General features: G+C 39.2%; 2 protein-coding genes across 2 annotated transcripts; one reads left to right on the forward strand and one right to left on the reverse strand.

The window, feature by feature from the left end:
* The first annotated feature begins 416 nt into the window (after window positions 1-416).
* LOC124072015 lies at window positions 417-7,803 on the forward strand. Its single transcript, XM_046413140.1, has 5 exons — window positions 417-1,008; window positions 3,795-4,403; window positions 4,712-5,042; window positions 5,162-5,337; window positions 6,473-7,803. The coding sequence occupies exons 2-5, from the start codon at window positions 3,817-3,819 to the stop codon at window positions 6,702-6,704; spliced, it is 1,326 nt and encodes a 441-aa protein (XP_046269096.1). The 5' UTR covers window positions 417-1,008; window positions 3,795-3,816; the 3' UTR covers window positions 6,705-7,803.
* Window positions 7,804-10,425: 2,622 nt separating this feature from the next.
* LOC124072020 (programmed cell death protein 10) lies at window positions 10,426-19,277 on the reverse strand. The gene is made up of 8 exons (XM_046413145.1): window positions 19,120-19,277; window positions 17,114-17,340; window positions 15,713-15,766; window positions 14,304-14,421; window positions 14,104-14,230; window positions 12,412-12,490; window positions 12,227-12,309; window positions 10,426-11,291 (listed from the first exon to the last, which is right to left on the reverse strand). Exons 2-8 carry the CDS (start codon window positions 17,201-17,203, stop codon window positions 11,210-11,212), a joined length of 633 nt encoding a protein of 210 aa, XP_046269101.1. The 5' UTR covers window positions 17,204-17,340; window positions 19,120-19,277; the 3' UTR covers window positions 10,426-11,209.
* Between the last annotated feature and the right edge of the window lie 1,628 nt (window positions 19,278-20,905).

Consider the following 20,905-nt stretch of genomic DNA (forward strand, 5'->3'; position numbering starts at 1 on the left):
GGGGGCCCACAGACGATAGAATGTTTTGTTCCTGATCATTTGCAGTTAAAACTAGGCCTAATATTATACACAAAGCTGTAAAATTTGTAACACAATTTTGAAAGAACAGTGAATGAACAGTGAGTGACTGAATGATGAAACCAACCTGCTTTAAAGGCAAATGTATCATGATGCATTTGCCTATTCACACTGGTTATGTCAGCAGCCTCTGAATGATTGGCCCATAAGAAAGAATGATTCACCAGTAAAAGTGAGGTCCCTGTTGTTAGAGTTTGGTCACTGATTAAAAAAATATGAGTTGCAGTACACTTACAGTATGTGCTAGTGAGCTACTGTTCTCTGAACTTCTGTAAATGATGAATAAGCAGAGTGAATTTTATTTGCACTGAAGATGTTTAATGATAAAAGAGAATATTTGTGAAACTTTTTGTGGCCTGTTTTTTTTTTTTTTCTCATTACAAAAATATTCTAATCATATTGCACCTTTTCTAATTCAATGGATTACGTTGAAAATATAAAACCAAGTAAGAAAGAAAAGAAATGGCACGTTCGTATTTGTCTAACTCAATTCAAACTGACGATGCCCTGCGGGCGGTTTCAGTGAAGAGAGCCCCGCGGTGAAGGGGGTTTCAGTGCATAATATTCATATTCCAGCATGGTGTGACTGTCAGCACTTTATCTTTATTACTCTGAATTGTTGTAATATATTACATGCAGTATGTCTTGACCGAGAGCAGGGTAGCGTTTTAAAATTTAACACATTTATTTCCCGAAACTATTGGGGCGGTAGCTCCACCTTGAAGAGGATCGGCCCCGCCCAGCCATTATCAGATATTGTGATTAAACAGACAAAGTACTGAACCCTTCCTGCTTGTGAAATCGGAGATAAAATGGGCCTGAAGACAAAGTGACACCTGCGGAAACCACACACAGGAGGTTCACATTGCCACTTCGTGTTTTCAGCCGCCCTACACCAGGAAGAGAATACCGACTGCGCTTCAATTCTGAGTGAGTTACTATAGTCAGCATTTGATATTGTCTTCATATTGAACCTGAAACTAATGCGAATCAGCTCATCATCCTCCCGACTCTCTCCACGCGCTGCTCGAGACTCGAGGCCGTACACCTGCGAGTCCGAAAATACAGTGAGGATATATAACACCAGAGCAGTCTTGCTAACAGGCAATTACTAGTTGTGCGTCAACGCTGAAATATCTATTTTGTTTCTGATAGTAACTTTCGTACTGTAATGTATTGGCTACTTAATTTTATCCCTGTATTATTTTCTTTTAAATTCCTGTAAATGTCTCTTTAAATTCTCTTACCGGAAGCTGTTCAGAGTATCACTCAAACATAGTTTATATTTTTGTACTAGGATAAAATACTACTAAGCTAAAACTGTTCCAACGAAAATAAAGGCTACTTGCCGAAAGCCTGATAAGAATAATAATAATAAAAAAGCCTTATTTCTTTAATAACTAAATACTTTTGTATCGCCTAGTATTGTTGCAGCAACTATTCATAATCCGTAAGTGCGTTATTCTAATCTCCATATATGACCTAAGATTAGAATAGTGTCTTGGAATTTGTGCTCTGTTTAAATAGCAGCATGTCCTTATATTCAAACACTGACGGATTTCCTCACCAGTCAAATATTGTCCTTTGTGACAAGGTCAAAGAGTTTGTGGGAAGAGACTAATAGTGCTCATTGGTTTCCCTGTTCAAAGGGGCAGTGTTAGCGTGCAAGTAATTTGGAAAAGGCCTTACATATATGTTCTGAATGTCTAGGTTTTGGATATTTACAGGTAAAAGCCAGCGTTACAAGAAATATTAGTGTGACTGGTTAGGTGAGTGATCTGCCTCAAGACAAAGTGTGAGGTGTGTTTGCAGACGACTCGGTTTGTGGAAAATCCTCAACTGTTGTGGTTAAGCTTTATCGCTTTGAGAACACAGAGGATCTGAGGACACGTCGTGTGAGCAAAGTAACGTTTTCAGCAATATTTTCTCTCTAATCTGGATGAGACAGACAGAAGGGAAGGATTGGGGGAGGGGTGCCACTTTCACATTTACAGCTTCAGGTTAATTTTCTCATTCCCTCTGTCATTAGAACCACAGACCGCCACAGAACCACAGAGGTCTGGGCTGGTTGAGAATCTGTGGGATCTAATGGAATAAGGTAAATCCAGCCTCCCACCAGGCCCTGTCCTCAATGCACAGGACTCAAAGGATCCAATATTCCCATGCTAGTGACCACAACATACCCACAGAGGTCTTGTGTCCCCATCCTGTGACAGCTCAGGTGGGGCCTCCAGGTTGGTTGGAGAACATTCTAAATTAATTCAATGGCGGCACACTCTGCCAACATTAGAAATAAATTTCATATGTAACTTACATGTGTAGACCTGCAGTGCATCATCCTTGCTGGAGGATGGCAAATGTGAGACACAACACATTGCCTCTCTGAACTTAGTCTGTGAACTCTCATATAAACAATCATTTCACATCCTATTCGCTATTCACCTCGCTGCTTTAAACTACAGCCCACAGTATACATGGACTATCATTTGTTGATGAAAATCTGGAGGTTGATTTAGGGACACTCACATGGCTGGATAGCTAGATGGTCTTGTTGTTAAACATGTTGTCAGAGTAGTGTTTGAGAACTGTATGCAACATTATTGATTTTGAATCTTACATAACATTAGCTTTATGGTTCACAGAGCAGAGCAGACCAGAGTTGAAAAATCTCCTGTTATCAAGTTGTATCTCCTTGTCCTACTTACTGGAGTAGTGAACAATGTGTCCATTGCATTGAAAATTACTGAATGGGAATTATTCTTTTGGGTACTTGTCAAACCCAGAGGTTTCTGATCAAGTGTCCATAGTGAGGAATTAATGGACTCCGCAGAAGCAGCCACCCTCTCGTCGTCCATTATTTCCTGAAAATGGACACCTCATTGGGCATTATCCCTTACATATTTGTTTGTGGGTTTGTGCACACACAATAAAATAATTTTGTTTTTGGCTGATTTGAAAGAATGCAGTTTTTGGCTTAGGCGTGCATGAGTCTGTCACAGGACTGTAATTGTTGGATTGTGCAAAGTTCAAACAAAACAGGTTGGATCATCTGCATTAAAGGAAGATGAGGTTGCAGAGAGACAGGAAATGCAGGGGAGACAGAAAGAAAGAAAGACAAAGAAAGAGAGAGAGGGAAATGCATCAAAAAGCCCAGCCTGGAATTGAACCAGGGATGGTATCTGTCAAGACCCAGCCTGACACAGTTTGCACTCTAAGGGGTTTGGTTAGATTACTTGTAAATTAAATGTAGTCATTTACTGAATACAAATTACATGGCCATTTTTGTAATTGGTAAAATCCACTGGATTACAAAAGACAGTATTGTGTATACGGCTCACTAAATTGGAAACAAAGAAAGGCAAAAACACTGAAAACATGCAAAACTACAGCTTTTATTTACAGTCGATGCTCTGGGCAGTCATCTTGGTTTTCAAACTCGTTATCGTCTGAGGCCGACTTAAGTTGATGAGTTGGTATTCCGACATCAGGTGGTATTCCACTTGTCACCTCCAGCTTCAGAAGTCGGAAAAGGACTCACGAGTACAAATCGAACGCAGACACAACAAAATACAAAATACAGTACCATAGCTGTATAGTAAATATACTTGGAATGCATTAGAGTGAGAGATGTTTCTGGTAATGAGTAAGTTAAATAAAATTTGTAGGGTTTCACCTGTCATGTCCGCACTTTGTCTAACCTCCCAACTCTGCCTCAGGTTGGGACTCATTTGTGGCTGAATGGATACAGGCAAAGTCAAATGGAAGATCTTTTTCCTCTTCGTTGTTATTTTCAACGTCATGCTCTTCTACACTCTGAGCACACCCAGGACAGTCACACCCATCCCACAACCCCGTGCACCTCCAAACACATGCCCCTTCAGGATCTCTAATGACACCATCACCCCCCTCGACAATACCAAGCACTTACTGGTGTCAGCCTTCATGGACCAGAGAGTGAAGGGCTTTGACATTCGCATCATTGGAATATTCAGGAGAGACTCCATCCAACCTCTTTACTGTGTTTTCTGCTGTTCAGGCCATTTATCAACTACAACTCCAACAACAATTTTACAACACTCGGACAACTTTGGTTTTCCATTCGTCACTACAGATGTCATGTGTCCGATCCCTCAAAACTGCAACGCTACGCATGTTAGTCTTCAGACTCAGCAAGACAAAGTGAAGGTATTTAACCAAGCTTGGCTTCCAATAAGAAACCAGAAGGGAAAGGAGGAGAAGAAGTTTGACTTCACAGTCTGCGTGTCCAACCTGTTTGGAGATTACAACAATGTGCTTCAGTTTGCACAGACCCTGGAGATGTACAGGTCAGCACAGCAACAATATTAGCTGAATTCTTTCTGAAACTCTGAAAAACCTGATTGTATTTTGTAAAAAATCAAGTTCAAATGATTTGGAGCTAACACATAATTTGCTTTTTGATTAATTTTGAAGCAGTCCATATAACAAAAAAAACAAAAATTTGTTTGTCACTATTTTATTGGGATGGAGGCATAAATATCACAGACATCTACTGGGCTGTCTGCATGTTTAGATACCACTAGAGATGATTAACAAAACATTTTTTGTAATTTGGTTGACTCAATCATTTGACCCTTGCCTCACCTTGCCTCAGGTTGCTGGGTGTGGACAGAGTGGTGATCTATAACACCAGCTGTGGCCCAGACCTCGATCGCCTGCTGCAGGACTACAGCCAGGAGGGCTTTGTGGAGATGGTTCCTTGGCCAATCGACAAGTTTCTGAATCCATCTCGTGGCTGGCTCTTCTCACAGAGTGGGGGGGACGTGCACTACTTTGGTCAGCTGACCACGCTTAATGAGTGCATTTACAGATCTATGGAGCGCTCCCAATATGTCCTGTTGAATGATATTGATGAGATTATAATGCCATACCAACACAACAACCTAAAACTACTCATGGAAACGCTTCAAAAACAGCATCCAAGGGTAAGTTATCTTTGGTGTGTATTTGAGAAAAACAAATAGTACATCAGTATCCAACCTTAAGGATCATATTTAATATTTCTATTTACATTTCTTTTTTTTTGCTGTGTCTCTTTCTGCAGACAGGGGTGTTCCTCATTGAGAACCATATCTTCCCCAAGAAACATTTTGAGCCAAATGGGACATTTCATCTTCCTCAATGGAACGGGGTGCCTGGAGTTAATATTCTGGAGCACATCTACCGTGAGGACCCTAACAGAAAAATATACCATCCACACAAGATGATAATTCAGCCAAGGTAAGCTCAATGTGTCAAACTGAAAACTCACTCAGGACCCACACTCAGTGCTTTGGTTCAACACATAACACACAATATGGATAAAGGTTTTGGGCCACCCGACCATTACAAAGGGATAACAGGGACTTAAATGACGTTGCATTCTAAATAAATAGTGAGCTTTGCAGCTACAACAGTTTTTACTCTTCTGTGGGCTTTTCCCAAGATTTTGGAGTGTTTCTGTGGGAATTTTTGCCCATTCATGCAGTAGAGCATTTTTTGAGGTCAAACACTGATGTTGGCCCAAAAGGCCTGGCTTGCAGTCTCTGTTCCAGTTCATCCCAAAGGTGTGGGCTGAGGTTGAGGTCAGGGCTCTGTGTGGACCAGTCAAGTTCTTCTACACCAAACTCATCCTGTCATGTCTTCATGGACCTAGCTTGTGCACTGGGACACAGTCATGCTGGGCAGTCGTGGATCAGCGGTTAGGGTGTCGGACCCGTAACCGGTGGATCGCTGGTTCGATTCCCCGTACCGGTGTCCATGGCTGAGGTACCCTTGAGCAAGGTACCTAACCCCCACTGCTCCCCGGGCGCTGCACGCGGTCGCCCACTGTCCCGGGTTTGCTGTGTGTGTGTGTGCACGTCACTTGGGTGGGTTAAATGCAGAGCACGAATTTCGTTGGAGCGAGTTCCCTCCAATGACAAAATATGTCACCTTTTCATCACTTTCATCGAATAAACAGGCCTTCCCCAAATATAGCATTGTCCAAAATGTCTTGGTATGCTGACGTTTTAAGATGTAAGGGGATTAGCCCAACCTCTGAAAAATCAGCCCTATAAAGAGGTGTGTCTGGATACTTTTGTATATATTTTACATTTGGCTATAAGTCTTTTGTTAAACTCAGTATTATTTCATATAAAGAACTTCTTATGTCATAGTAAAGGATTGCTCAAATTGTATTAAAATTACATGCATTATCATTTTCATATTAAAATAAACAATTAAAATTTCTTACACAGCACATTATTCATCATAGTCAATTTTAGTTTTAGTTTCATAGTCCAAAGCACTTAATTCGTTATTAATAACTGACTTAAAAGGGCAAGCTCCGAATTTGACAAAGAATTGCACTAAACTCATTTATATCTCTGTGCAGGATGGTGGAGCAGACTTCAGTGCACGAGGTGCTCAAGAATTTCGGAGACCGGTACAAAGTTCCGCTAAATATTTGTCGGATAATTCATGTCCGCGTTGCTCTGCAGGGAGCGTTGACTGTGGAACAGCTCAATGTAGACAAACGACTGTGGGATTTCAGTGAAAAACTGATTCCCAAAGTGGACAAAGCATTGGAGAGAGTAGGCCTGCTGAGCTCAAAAGGGCAGAGGTGATGGATGGGATGGACAGACTCAGATGGACATACAAACTGAACAGTTTGAGTCTTTGGAACCTCTGAAAGGAGTCGCTTGGGAAGATCATTGTCAATAAAATGCTAAATTATTTTCGTAAATCAGTTTGTATGTATCAGCACAGTATGCTTATAAACCAGCTGTGCTGTTGGACTTCACTGCAGCCCACAGTGTTTTAATCCTTCAGCTGGTTTCTCACCATTAGCTCTTACCTTGATTAAGAGTTAGCTGTCTGGCAGACAAATTTTACAAATGGTTTACCATATGTTTTTTAAACACATGGTCAGTGTAGTTACGTATGCTGATGACTTAGTTTTGTTCATTGGAGCTGAGAGAAAATTCACATGCTGAGTAGCATGTCATCACAAAAATGTCTCATAAAACTTGAAATTGTACAAATACAGTGGCCAGTGTAGTTCTGCGTCATTGCTTTTGCACTAATGTGTGTGAGATGCACAAAAAGCTGTCTTGGCTACCTGTGGAGCTTGACTTAAAATCAAGTCTTCTGTTATCCATGGAGTCTGTTAAGTGGAACGGTATGATGAAAACTGTTCTGTATAGATGTAGCCTGGAGTATGTTCCATGCCAGCATGAGGCAGATGAAAAGAGATTTTCTTTCAAAGAGTCCTGAAGAACAAACTGTTGCATCTGACTGAGAAATTTTTTTGTTGTGTCTATTTTTATTGCTATGAGTGAATTATAATTTTAGTTTTCTTTCCATTGTGGGGAGCATTTGTTTTCTAATCTCTGATCTGTGTCTGACATGTGTTGTGTTTTATTGTCTTGTTGATATAAAGTGATTTTGTATAACACTGAACATTTTGTGGTAGCTCTTGGGAATCTGGGAAAAAAATTAAAATCCAACAAAACACAGAAAAATGTTTAACTGGGCTGAAATGGTGACATGTAGAATAACCTGTTCTGTTAAGAAAGTTCACTGTGTTTTTTATAGTTTACATCCTGCTGTTGATTGGATTAACAACTCTTGTGTGATATCTTTTGTCAACACTGTAATCATCATCATAGCAGTTAAGATATGGGACATAAAATTAAAATAATTAACTAAAAAGATGGCAAAACACTCTGCAGAGCTGAGGGAAATTCTGCAACCTGTTGAACTTATTCCCAAAATGGTGTACGTAATGGAAGTGTGACTGACATTGTCAAGTAAATGAAAACTTGTTTTTAACTTCAGGCTGACAGCTGGCTGGGTTTACACGCATCAACGGCATTAATAGCTCATTGTGTTCCAAGCTGGTCAGACAAGTACGAAGACTTCCTGTTTGTAGCGTCATGGGGGAAGAATGAGTGACCTACCTCCAGGCATATTTTCATGAATGTGCTTGTTCCTTTAACATTTATTAATGTTTAATATATTGCTGGCTCATTGTGATATAATAAGTCATGTACCTGTTCTAGCTATCACCATCCTATTTTTCCATGCCAGTAAGGCAACTGCAATGCATTTTTGTTCTGTACTGTAACAGGATACATGTGACGGAAGGGGAAGAGGAAGCACATCCATGCAAATACCTTGAACAATCCTTTGTTATCTTCTGCAGTCTGAAATGTTCATAGCGTAGAGTTTCCTTCATAGAAACTCTTTCTCAGAACAGTGATCTAATAATAATAGTACGACACACACACAGTCCATTTCTCTGCACTAAGTACTTTTACTTTTTGAGTTCGCAATACTACTTGACACACTTTTACGAATGTACGGCCCCAATTTGAAAAAAAAAAAAGCTTGGACACTGTAAAACCTGCAATAAAAACAGAATGTAATCATTTGCAAGAACTGTGTTTACTGACAAATGCTTTACAAAGAATTCCTGTGCCCCTGTAGTAATATACTTTATACAAACATGTGTTAAGTGGTAAAACTTACTCCACCCTTGCTTGTGAGCAGTTGAGCCTTTTGAGGGTATGATACTATCACCGGATACTAATCAAACTGTTTACCTCTGGGATGTCCTAACAGGTTTTTGTTGAGCATTTCAAAACTGTGCCAGTCTTTTGCTGCTGGCATCCAGACTTGTTTGAACAATATTTCAGAATGGACCTATAAAATATACGAAGTTGATGAGGTAAAACAGTAAATGTCTTCAGGATTTGTTGAAAAGGACAAGTAAATGGTTACATTCAGTTTTATGTTTTACACAGCAGCCCAACTTATTCGGAGTCATGGTTGTAACATTTTCAATGCAGCAACAACAGTGTATTCTTACATTGTGAGGTTGCTACTGAATACTCTTTACAGTTTTTACAGTCCAAAGCTCAGTTACCAGGCAGCAGGAAATGGGGAGGAAGACCCCTCGGTGGACAGAGCTATTCCTATTGACGCTTCGCACTTTTATAGTTTGCTGCTATGTTGTTTCCAGGCAACACTGGTAACCTTTTGTTCCCATGCCTTGTGGAACTAGACAAGAATTTTTCAGCTGACAAGAAAAGTTTGAAGAAAATGACCAGGTACAGTTAGGAAGCATCTGCTGATAGGAATTTGCATGCTCGTCAAAAGGGTGGAGACACTGATGACAACATGCATTGTTCACATAAGAAAACTTGATAAAAACCACTCAAGCTTTGTTTACATTCTGGTATATCTCTCACAAGGTTATCTTTTTGGGTTGCCTTAAATAACATCGTTAACTGTTTTGTCCACATGGACCACAACAACCAAAATAGCTTTGCTTTATGTGCAGAGCTCATAAAGTACACTACAATATGTACCAGTCTCACCAAAGTAAAACATTTCTTATATGGCTGTAGCCACAGATACACCTGGCAACCTTTATAACTCCCACTAGTTTGTTTAACCACTTTTGAAACTGTTTGCAAAATTCTTTAAGACTTCTCTATGTACATTTTTTTCATGTCACACAAATACAATTTTTACTCTTTTTAACTCAAATTGTGATTATATTTCTTCATCCAAGTCGACAGAAATGACATATCTCCTTACTCTTTTTTGTAAAACACAAGCAAAAATATCAACATGTTATTTTGTATGAAAATGTTGTAGTTGTAAACATGACTATATGACAATATAAGAGATTAAAAAAATCAAATCTTGGTTTATGTTGTAATATTTGAACAAGGATGTTTTTTCCTCCAGATGGTTTTAAGTTTACACATCAAAGTCGGTTTTGAGAGGTCTTTGAGAGTACCACTGCATGCATGGGGGACAAAAAAAAAAAAAAGTTACATGAAGCCTTTTGTGGAGCCAGAAAGAGCTGTGTGAAATCTGATCAACTGCCTCAAGTGATGTAACTTCAGCCAGTGTGGGCTGGGGGTGAAATCTGAAAACAGAGTGTGTAGAGTTTGACAGAAGCTTCTCATCCTTACAGCTACAAGCATATCACACCAGAATCTCTGACCATTCTGCAAGAGGTAGAGTTGGATTATGGGTAATGTGTGGATCGGGTTCAGAAAAGGGAAGAAGAATCCATGGACTAAAACAAGAAAATTCTGTGGCATCATTTTCTTTTTAAACTTTTAACTTCATTAATTTATTTACCTCGTTTGACAGTTGATTTCCTTCAGTTTTTGTTTGCTTAGGCAATAAGGTCACTGTAAAAGAATGTATTTCCTATGTGTTGAAATTTTCAACTAGCACAGAAAAAAAGAGGAAAAGCCTGAGTCTAAAATGCTGACACACACACATAAAACATATTGGACTCCAAAACATTAAAAAAAAACATCATCATTTGGAAACTATTTATTGAACATTTGCAACCAGGTATCAGTTAAATACAGAACTTTTCAATTCTCTCTCTACATCCCCGAGTAGCAGGGATTGGCTCCACTTCATTACACTGAGAGGAGGGAATGTTACAGGTCTTGGTAAGGCGCACACTGTGCTGGAAGTCATTTGGCTTTCTGTCTTCTGATAATAAAGAGAAAAGAAGTCTGAGTCTGCCTCTCAAATGTTCAAATGCTCCCCCTCCTTGCAGCTAGATCCTGCGCATACAGCAGACCATGGCAAAATGACACGGATAGGGGCCAAGAAGAGAAAACCAGTACAGACGAATGAGACACACCCCTACTGAATGCGGTCTGAGATGTGTAGCCATGTTTGAAAAAGCTAAAATGATCAAAATGAATATATTAGAAAAATGGCAATTAGTCTTTGATAAACACCTCGCCTACTCCCAACAAGACCAAGGTTATAAATTAAAACTGTCCAAATAAAATCAATCAAGCAAGACTTTGGGTCCATTCAGTTCCATTTCAAGACTGGAAAATCCTCATCGGAAAAAACAAATGGCACTTTTCAGCCTCTTGAACTGGAATCTAGAATATTGATTTCAATGAAATCGACCCCAACCCTAAAATCAACTCTAATTTACACATATGGGTCAGGTGCTCTTCAAGCTTCCACCATTCTAGCAGTTGCTCCCCACAGGACGGGGGTTGGTTGGTTGGTTGGGGTGTGTGTGTGTGTGTGTGTGTGTGTGTGTGCGTGTGTGTGAATGTGTATGTGAAGGCTAGGCCACAGTTTTGAAGGTCTGCAGTATGAGGTTGGTTTGGTGGATGAGCCGATTTGCACTGATGAAGACATTTATTGCCCTGGAAACAGAAAATCATAAACTGAGAAAACAAACACAGAACAGTGAATAGGCTTGTAGACATTGTTCAAGCAAATATTTAACCATTAGCAGGAAACAGAACAGGGACTCAGTTGATCTTTCATTAACCCAAGTTTAGCTAACAACTGACGAGCTGATAGCAGACATTCATGCCTTCAAGTTTGTCTTACTTGTTGACTCATGTCTCTGATATAGTGAGGACAATACTATGTAAATATGTGGCAGGAGTTGAAGTATTAGATGACAAACAAATCTTTTACTAACATCAAAAAGTTAATTGGCTCTCTGTCATTAGCAATATAAACTACATCCTGGAAACTTAGAACATTCAGGTTTTGTTTTACATGTAGAACTATTTCTTGGAAGTGACTTCCTGGAGTTCTAGTGAATAGCACGGACAACAAGAGTCACAGTAGGGATAAAAGCAACATAATTTCAGCACTGATCTGGCACCACCTCAATGCTGACAGCTTGTGGGGGACTACAAAGCTTCAAATATGGATGTTTCTGCAAAGAAGCTTCAGATTCTGAAATACGGACACTTCACACACGTGTTCAACTTGGGAGCACAGAAGATACAAATTTGTATGAAATCCTGTCATAATTTATGCATGAATTCTCGTGCTTTGGCTAAAAACAACTTTTGTGAGTTCACAGTGACATCTGATCACAAAATTTGTGCCCGTTCCATCAAGCTTCCCTCAGATATTATGTTTGTGAGAATAGGGTGGATGGATGGTTTCACCTCAATAGTATGGAGCTTTTGAGGTTTGTGCTGCTCAAAGCATGTCATGAATGCTCTTCAGACATTGATACAGAGCTCTCCCAGCACCTTTGACAGCACTCATCCATAGCAAACAGTGCAGTGATAAACTGAAACATCATATGGGGTGTTAGGGTTAGGGTTACACTCACTTTCCGTCTTTGAAGTATGTTTTGAGGGTGTCGCTGAAACTTTTGGAGTATTTCACAAACTCCTTTTTCTGGTGCTCCAGGGCCTTTATAAACAGAAAATAAACACGAGGACATAGTTTTTAAATCAACAAAGACAAGGTGAGAAACGTACACACAGGTATGTAGTTTGTGTCTGTGTTACTCACTCTGCGATTCTGGTACTGATACTTCTTAATGACGCTGTTGACTGTGTCCAGGAGCTCTTTGATGGCGCTGGCTATGTCTCTATCAAAAACCAAGAACCAAATGAGGGTTTTGCAACAAGCAATGTTTGTACAGCAACAATGAATTGACTGTTGTAATAAGGCCAAGGCACCACGCAGTTGAAACTATCCTCACATATGATGGATGTATTTCTAATACAATATATTCTCAATATTCAATATATTCTGTACAGTAATGCAACACAAGTACTGACACACCCAAACGTTGCTTATCTTATCCCTATTGTCTTCCCTTTTATCTCTTCAGCAGTAAAAGGTCAGTTTACCATTTATTGTCTTTTCTCTCCACCCTACTATTCATGCAAATCTCACCACCTAACAGAGACAAGAATTGTGTGGTGCTCCATTACAGGGCCGCTGCAGCCCTGAAGTGAAAAGCTGAAACAGTTTTAACTTTTGGAGAAAACACATCCACTGCCATTCAGGCAAAGTTCAAACACAAACTATGATATAGTCCCAGTTGAGTCCTCCAACACTGCAGCACATACCTACGCTAATTGCTGCAACACCTGTGTTGAGGCCTTAGGATTGGCTGACTGGATGGCAGCCCTTTCTCAGAGGCCAGTCAGTCACAAAGCACAGATCATGTACCTCATCAACCTACATCCAGAAGACACGAATGCATTCTCCTAAGTAACCTACAGCCTGGTTATACAATCAAAATCTTGCACTGTGTAACGTTTAGCTCTGACTTACACAGACTGAGCTAGCAATACTGGAGAAAGATGGTTGATTGTTGAGTCTCAACAAGTCCCGCATTGTCCAATACCAATGTTTCCATTCCAAAGTGTCAGTATTTGTTGACCTGGGAATGGGATTCAACAATCAACTGTCTTTCTTCAGAATCACTGACACCCAGAAACGCCTTTAACACCAAAACCAAAACACTTCTAGTGGGTCATATATGATGAATGAGGGGATTCTGCATTGGCACAAGTCTAAACATTGTTTTTTTTGGGTTTTTTTTGGGAAAACGCGGCATATTACACCTTGAACAAGTAAGGTTAACTGCACCTTGTTACTGGCCTCCTCTCCCCTCCCCTCCAAGGAATGCAGCCTTGTTGATTACCTGTATATGTGACGTAAACTGGCACGTTGCTGTGAAGAGCGAGTCTCTCCGGGTATGTGATAGAAGTACCAGCATGTTGCCGCAGTCACAGAAAAGTAGTTGCTTTAGGGGATAGCTAAGTTAGGTCAGTCGGGTCTAAAGTGCCTAGATAAGCACAGTACATACCGAAAGGCCCTGTACTGTGTCGCTGTCATACAAGAGAAAGAAAAACTCTAGCGATGAACACTACTTCGCAGCCAAACACTGATTCATCCAGGCAAATTAACTGTAACCATAGCAATGTTGTTCTATGTTGAACAGATAAACCCAATCCTGTCCTCGTAACGCATTTTTTACCACAAACTTTGCTAAATTATAGTCAAGACAAATCACACAATTTGTGCTATTCATCTGCTAGTCAAGCAACTCGGCAATGATTGAGTGGGTTAAAGGAGAATTATGGTAATTATGGTTGTCTCATGATTGTTTTAGAGTCACAGTTTCTCTAAGTGTAAATTTTGTGTGTGTGTGTGTGTGTGTGTGTGTGTGTTTATCATCGCTCTCACTTGATAGTCTGTAGGAAGCGTACTCTGTCATTGATCTCATCAGGGATTTTGCTGAGGATGTGTTTCAGAGCTCTGGCCTTCCCATTTAGCTCCTGGAACTCTGACTCAGACCGGTCAATCATGAACTCTGCAGGAAAAATCTCAGAGTCAATACAATGTCCAACACGTTATCTCAGTGCTTCTTTATCTCATAATCTCACCTTCCACATCATCTGCTGCCATGCGCAGTAGGGATTCAGTGAAGTTGATTTGAACGTTCTTTTTCTCCAAGATCTTCATTATAATGTCCTGAGTCAGGCCAGGGTTCTCCCTCTCCGCCTGACAAGAGGAGTCAAATTAGGTGCGCAGGGTGAGAAAGAAAGGTAAGCAAAACAAGGAAAATAACGGATAAGAAGAGGCTCAGAGCTGCAGAGAACAAAGCCTTACACTTCACTGAATGTCTGCTGTGAGCAGTGCAGGTGAATATACAAAAGTGTTTCTCCTGAATAATTCAACCATGAATTATATCAGCCAGGAAGCAGCAGGAGCCATAGATACACCAATCAGTGACACAAGTGAACAATGACCCACAAATGTTATGGTAAAACAGCAGTAAGGCGATAACAACTCCCTTTGGTTTGGATAACGACAAAGCTGCTTCTACTTAATAATTAATATTTTTATCTGTGCTCACAGTGAACACTGCTGCTCATCAACAGCAGTAGATGTAATCTCTGACCACTGTGCTTTTATTATTCCAGTGCAATCAATAAAAAATAATAAAAAAAGAGGATCAAGACACAAAGTTTCATCTGACCACAATCAGGTGTCAAAGTCCCACCACCGGTCTGAATACCAACAGCTCTGACATTATATATAAAGTTATAATGGCTGTCTTTCACTATTTGTTCCATAGTTGAAACGACAAAACGAGCAAATAAAGTGCGAAACATGGATAAAAGTAATTGCAAGTTGCAGCAATTAATTAACTGGACCTATTTTTTAGCAATGTCACAGTGATTCAAACTTTCAACACATCCTTTGCTGAGTAAAATGTTCAAGGATTCAAGGATTTTTATTGTCATACCAGCTCACATTCACATGTTTATGGTACGAAATTAGGACGGGAGCAGTAAGTGTACTATAAAAATATAAAAATATAAAGTATGAGGTTGTAATAATCTATAGAACTAACGGTTGGAGCTTTGAACATAAATTCCCCAGATGTCATAACAGTAGTTGTCCTTGAATGTAGAAGTACAACCACTGGCCACTCCAACATTACAAAAAAAAAAAAATGCAGAAAAATGCAGTGTTTGTTGGAATTGGTTTACTTCCTTTGGTGCAGTGCAGTAAGTGCTACAGTTTAGACTAATTTACATGTCCTGTAATTTGCAGCAGGCAACATGTGGAGTGGCCTTTTGTTATCTCATCTTAAAACTGGAAAGTTACAGATTCTACCCCAGTCACAGCCAATGTGTATTCATGTTCCTGTCACAGTGTCCTCGGGGAAAGAACTGAAACCAAGTTTGGGAAGTGATATGCAACCTAGATTTAAAGATATTATGACACAAGATTATGTGGGTTATTCTCTCATGTGACAGGTCATCTGATCCATGCATCTTCCTACCTTTATGAAAGCTGCTCTGAGCGTCTGAGCTGCTGATAGGTTGATCCTCTCCAGCTAATGAAAAAAAGGAGAAAAAACATCAGTCAAATCTGGACATGTGGGCTGTTGCTGTGTCATCTAGACTGGAACTCCCAGGAGTTTCAAACACTGCTGCACACTAAATTTAACCTAAATCCTCTGTGAAGACAGACGCTGAGAAAAATCAGATGTATGTTTAAGGTACCTTATAAAGTCAGTCGCCTATAGGCGATTCAGAGGAACGCCACATGAGGGCGCTTTTCATTTTCCTTGATACATTTTTATCCATCTAATACAAATATGTATCACTATGTAAAACTGTATTGTGGGAAATAATCTTATATCTATGCTGCTTTGTTTTCTGTGTGAGTATCAGGAGACTAACATACCTAAATAACAGACAAACTGGCCTCATGTCCTCATGTCTTAATGGCATATTACTTACTATGCACTGACCTTGTCTGTTTCCTCCCTTCCCCACACTACAAAACACAGCAGTTTTAGTGTGCATAAAAGCAGTCATCTTCTGGCATTTAAAAACTAATTAGGGATGCATGAAATGGATCATTATCTGCTGATAATTATAATTATTATATTATATATATTATTATAATTAATACCTACTCCTCATGACCAATGCTGGTAAGATTACTAATAATTTCACATTTTTTGCTTTTTAAAAAGTTGTTCATAACTTGCAGTATGGACACCTGAAGATATGACGGGCTAAGATGTATTGAGCATAGATGGATGATTTAATATTACATAGATTTTCTGTGTTAAAACTTATAGATGTTTTTCCTCCTCTCAGAACCCTTGCGGGAAAATCCTTGGGGTTTTGTTGGGTCTCTCTGTACCAAAAATCAAATTAAAGAGTTTGGTCTTTACCTGCTCTAACTGGAAAGTGTCATGAGACAGGTTTTGTTGTGATTTGGCACGATATAAATAAATTGAATTGAACTGAATTGAATTACAAACTGCAGTCATGTTGTTTTCCTGTGAAACAATAAAAAAAAAACAAAACACAGGGGCGACAACAGATTCGGCTCTCGACCCTACAATATGAGGAAAATTACCAATGTGTGTGAACACTGTTCAATGCTGTGATGAGAATGTGACTTGTGAAAAACAGTCTAACTTGGCCGTTGTGCTAGCTATCCTTGATTGAACCACCAAGCAAACAGCATTTAATCTGTTTATTGCTCACCAATTAAGTTCTTCAAAGAAGAACTAAGAATCCATAAACATTGTCCCTGAATCTACAACAGCCAAACATTTCACCAATAAAACAATTCAGCAACAACTGGGCTAAAATATATTGCCATTTGACATATTGACAAATAATTTACTAAAGGTGACCACTATGAGCATTAGATGTTTTACCTCATTGAAAACTGGGTACATCACAGCATACAGCGTCATGGATACCATGGAGTTTGTCTCCGCTTCATTCTTCATCTCCTCCATTGTCATCCTCCAGGGAGGAGCAGCTCTTGGTGAAAAAGTGAAGAGGAAACTACAGCTCACACACACTCACACATACACCCACACACTCACACACACACTCACATACACTCTGAAAACCAAGCAAGCTCCAGAGTGTCAAGAGCCTATAGAAAAAATATGAAAAACATTGACAAGGTGTTAATAAAACCTGTTATTGTGAAATAAATGTTCTAAATTTATACAGAAACACATTACAGTAATATTTTAATAAGGTCGCTTTCAGTTATAAGTAGAGATGCTCTGAACTGATCCTCTTGGTCAGTACTAGTTCAACTCCTGACTTGGACGAGTGGTTCAGGTGAAATGATGAACGACATCAAATACAATGTCTAAAGTGTTGTTATAAACTATGTGTTTGAGGTATCAATTACATTATATTGTTACCTTTTCTTACCTTATATTGTTTTGCACAATTAACCTGCACTTTGTAACTCATTTTCTGAGTAGCAATCCGTTTACATATGTTTACACTGTGGCTCTTTAGTCTCTGGTTTTACACACACAGTCAATCTAGTCGACCTGCTTTCTCTGCACACTATTGTACTTTATGTAGCATATGTTAGTTTATTTATTTAGTATGTTTAGTCTATTTTTCTATTTTTTCCATTAACAGTTAGGCCTTGGTTGTTTGTTTGCTTACTTCTGACTAATCTACACTGCTGTAATGGGCTACTGGTGCTTGAATTTCCCTCGGGATCAATAAAGTATCTATCTATCTACATTAATTCAGTCATGGGTGATTGCTTGCTAGGGGACATCAGTCCCTTCTGTTATGTTGCCTGACATAAAAAATTATTCCAATGACCTTCTGACACTGAGGTATAAAGATGCGAAATTGACTGATATCAGCAGATACCCTAAATTTAGGGATTGGGATTGAGGAAAAACAAGCTGGATCTGTATGTGCTGAGGAGGACATTTTACAGTGAAAAATTAGCCTCCCATCTCTCTGATGGTCAAAACATACCGCAGAATCTTAATACCTTTCTCATTACTCATGAGCCAACACATTTGGTGATACCAATATATACCAACCAATACTGAAGCTACTATAAAATATATTCTACTAGGTAGGTTACCAAAATAAGATAAGATAAGATAAGATAAGATAGTCCTTTATTATTTCCATAACTGGGAAATTACATAGCAAGAAGAGATAGCTTGTTTGTTTCTATACCATGGAGAGGAGTGGCACTGTTATATGTTTCCTTGCTTGTGACAACAACGCCAATGTGACCAAACAGCAACCTAAATTAAATGAGTAATAATGACAATATTAAGGAAACCAGAAACGGCCATTACGAACAAGACTCCGTTCCTTTGTAAGAGTAAGAACACATTATTGACATAGAAAGGTCTGACGGCGTAGCTCAATTCATAACGACAACGAGGTAAAATCATTTTAAAAAACGTATTCGTAGTTCATTCATAACCTATCCGAGATAAATGGTATATTGAAAGATTACGGTTTGTCTGACGCGATGTCTGGCTAACTGGCGAGCTAAATTATCTAGCGAACTGGATGCTGTCAGCTCCAGGTATAGGCTAACCTAGTCGACTAACTGGACATGGCTAACAAATTAGCTGTTGTACCCTTTACAAAGGTTTGTGTGTTTTTAAAATAAAAGACGATCCAAATCCATTGTCATGATAACAACTGACAGGGTATCGTGACATATTTATCGTGATCTATCCGTAGAGATACTGAATTGAGGCCTATGGCCGACCAAATCGATGGTAACGAACTGCTAGCAGTTAACAGCGTAGCTTACGTGCCAGCTAGTTAGATTTGCATTTACTTATGAGCTAAAACGCATCAACAAACTGCTTAAGGACATGTGTGTGAGTCGTTATATGCGTGTCAAATGTGTACTTGTATCTACCTTTGGTCTGACTTCTTAAACTGGTTGGTTACACCGTCGACTGCCTTTTAGCTGCTATGTTTTCTTTACAACTTAAGGCGGAAGTTTTTTAGGACTGGCCTCAGCGACATCTTCCGGACCGTTGCTACGTAAACAGACGCCGTCCAATCAGAGAGCGGATGGATCTAGCCACAGTTACGTCATAAACAATTGTTACATTTCTGTTATTATAGCATTTTTGAGTTGCAAAGTGGAAGTCTACATTCCACTGGAAAAAAAATCATACCAGTGTGCCGTCCATTTTGTGAAATGTCTATTAAAAATAAAGGAAAAAAAGATTAGTTAAAACTAATTCCAATAATTGCTTACGCTGCAGCTGAAACGATAAGTCATTTAGGCCTCAGATCAGATAAAATTCATCTGTAACAATTTTAATGATTAAATGTTCTTTCTTTCAAGCAAAAATGCCAAATATTTTATTGTTTCCCTCTCTATATGTCCGTATTAAATTCTACATCAAAGTGACAGGGTAATTTTTTGTGTTTTATCTGAGGAATGGCAGAGGTCGTTTTCCACACTGTCAATTCAGTTGTCTGGTTAGTGTCACTCTGATGGTTCAGTTAAGTGCAGGCTCCAGTTGGCTGAAGCCTTCAGGCAAAAATATCTAACAGCATACTAAAGATAAAAATCTCTTTGTTTAACTGAGTATTATATTATATATAACTAGACTTTCCAATGTAGCTGTCCAGCTTCAAATTCCTGAACACACACATCAAGGTATTCAAGTTATTATTCAAGTTATTCAAGATTTATTGTCATTGAACAGTTGCCTGTACAGCGAAATTAGACAGCAAGGCCACGAGGGTGCAAGGTCAAAGTGTCAACTGACGCAGTGTATTATGCTCAAGTGAGCATAATACATAATAAACACAACAATAAACAGTAAACAATAAATGGCCTACTTGCAGAGGCTGTGAAAACAGTGCTGCACTTTGAGGTAGAAGAAAAAAATGAAGTATTGCAATACATTTCAGAGGACCTCTCATGGACACAAAACATCACAGCACTGGTCAAGTAAGCACAAAAGTGACTGTATGTCCTGAGAACAAAAAAAAAAGCTACCGCCCTGGATGACATCTTCGCCCCCTGTTGCCTGCAGAAGACACAAAACATCCTGAAGGACTCATCCCGCCCTGCTCATCACCTGTATGAACTGTTGCCCTCCAGGAAACGCTACAGATTCATTAAAACACTCATTACAAGATTCTTGAGCAGTTTTTATCCTAGAGCCATCACCATGTTAAACTCCAAACTCAAAGTACACCCCACTAATGTGCAATAATTTCAAATTTATGAATAATATCTATGTGTAATATTTAACAATTTGTTTTTTAATCTCACTCTTAACTGCATATGTCGGCAATAGTGTGAAATAGTAGAAACATGAATGTGGGCTGGGTGAAGGACGAATGCTGGTTTGTGTGAATGAAATGTGAATAAGAGCATTTATTTATTTATTATTTTATAGCATTTTCTTTAAAACTGTGGCAGGTTCTTGAGTGCACCTGGATTTCGTTGTATGTTCTGTACAATGACAATAAAGAATCTTAATCTTAAGAAAAGTGTGATAAAAGGCAGAAACGTAAGTCTAAAGCAGTGGTCCATTTTGTTGATAAGAACATGACTTCCAAGATCATTCTCCAACTGTGGTGATGTAGCAACAAATGGTGCAAAGCTGGTGTAAAACAAATGATACAAATGAGAATTCAATTTTTTAGTTTTGCTCTTCCTCTTAAAGCAAAACAAT

Source organism: Scatophagus argus, chromosome 15 (assembly GCF_020382885.2).
Source record: "Scatophagus argus isolate fScaArg1 chromosome 15, fScaArg1.pri, whole genome shotgun sequence".
In the NCBI taxonomy this organism is placed as follows: Eukaryota; Metazoa; Chordata; class Actinopteri; family Scatophagidae; genus Scatophagus; species Scatophagus argus.

Excerpts from the sequence above, each read along its gene's own strand:
- LOC124072015 (XM_046413140.1), top strand. The coding sequence starts at position 3,817 with ATGGATACAGGCAAAGTCAAATGGAAGATCTTTTTCCTCTTCGTTGTT. Across the intron at positions 4,404-4,711 it reads CAGACCCTGGAGATGTACAG|GTTGCTGGGTGTGGACAGAG; the intron begins GTCAGCACAGCA and ends ACCTTGCCTCAG. Across the intron at positions 5,043-5,161 it reads TTCAAAAACAGCATCCAAGG|ACAGGGGTGTTCCTCATTGA; the intron begins GTAAGTTATCTT and ends CTCTTTCTGCAG.
- LOC124072020 (XM_046413145.1), bottom strand. The coding sequence starts at position 17,203 with ATGACAATGGAGGAGATGAAGAATGAAGCGGAGACAAACTCCATGGTA. Across the intron at positions 14,422-15,712 it reads TCAGAGCAGCTTTCATAAAG|GCGGAGAGGGAGAACCCTGG; the intron begins GTAGGAAGATGC and ends TCCTCTTGTCAG. Across the intron at positions 11,292-12,226 it reads ACATACTTCAAAGACGGAAA|GGCAATAAATGTCTTCATCA; the intron begins GTGAGTGTAACC and ends TTCTGTTTCCAG.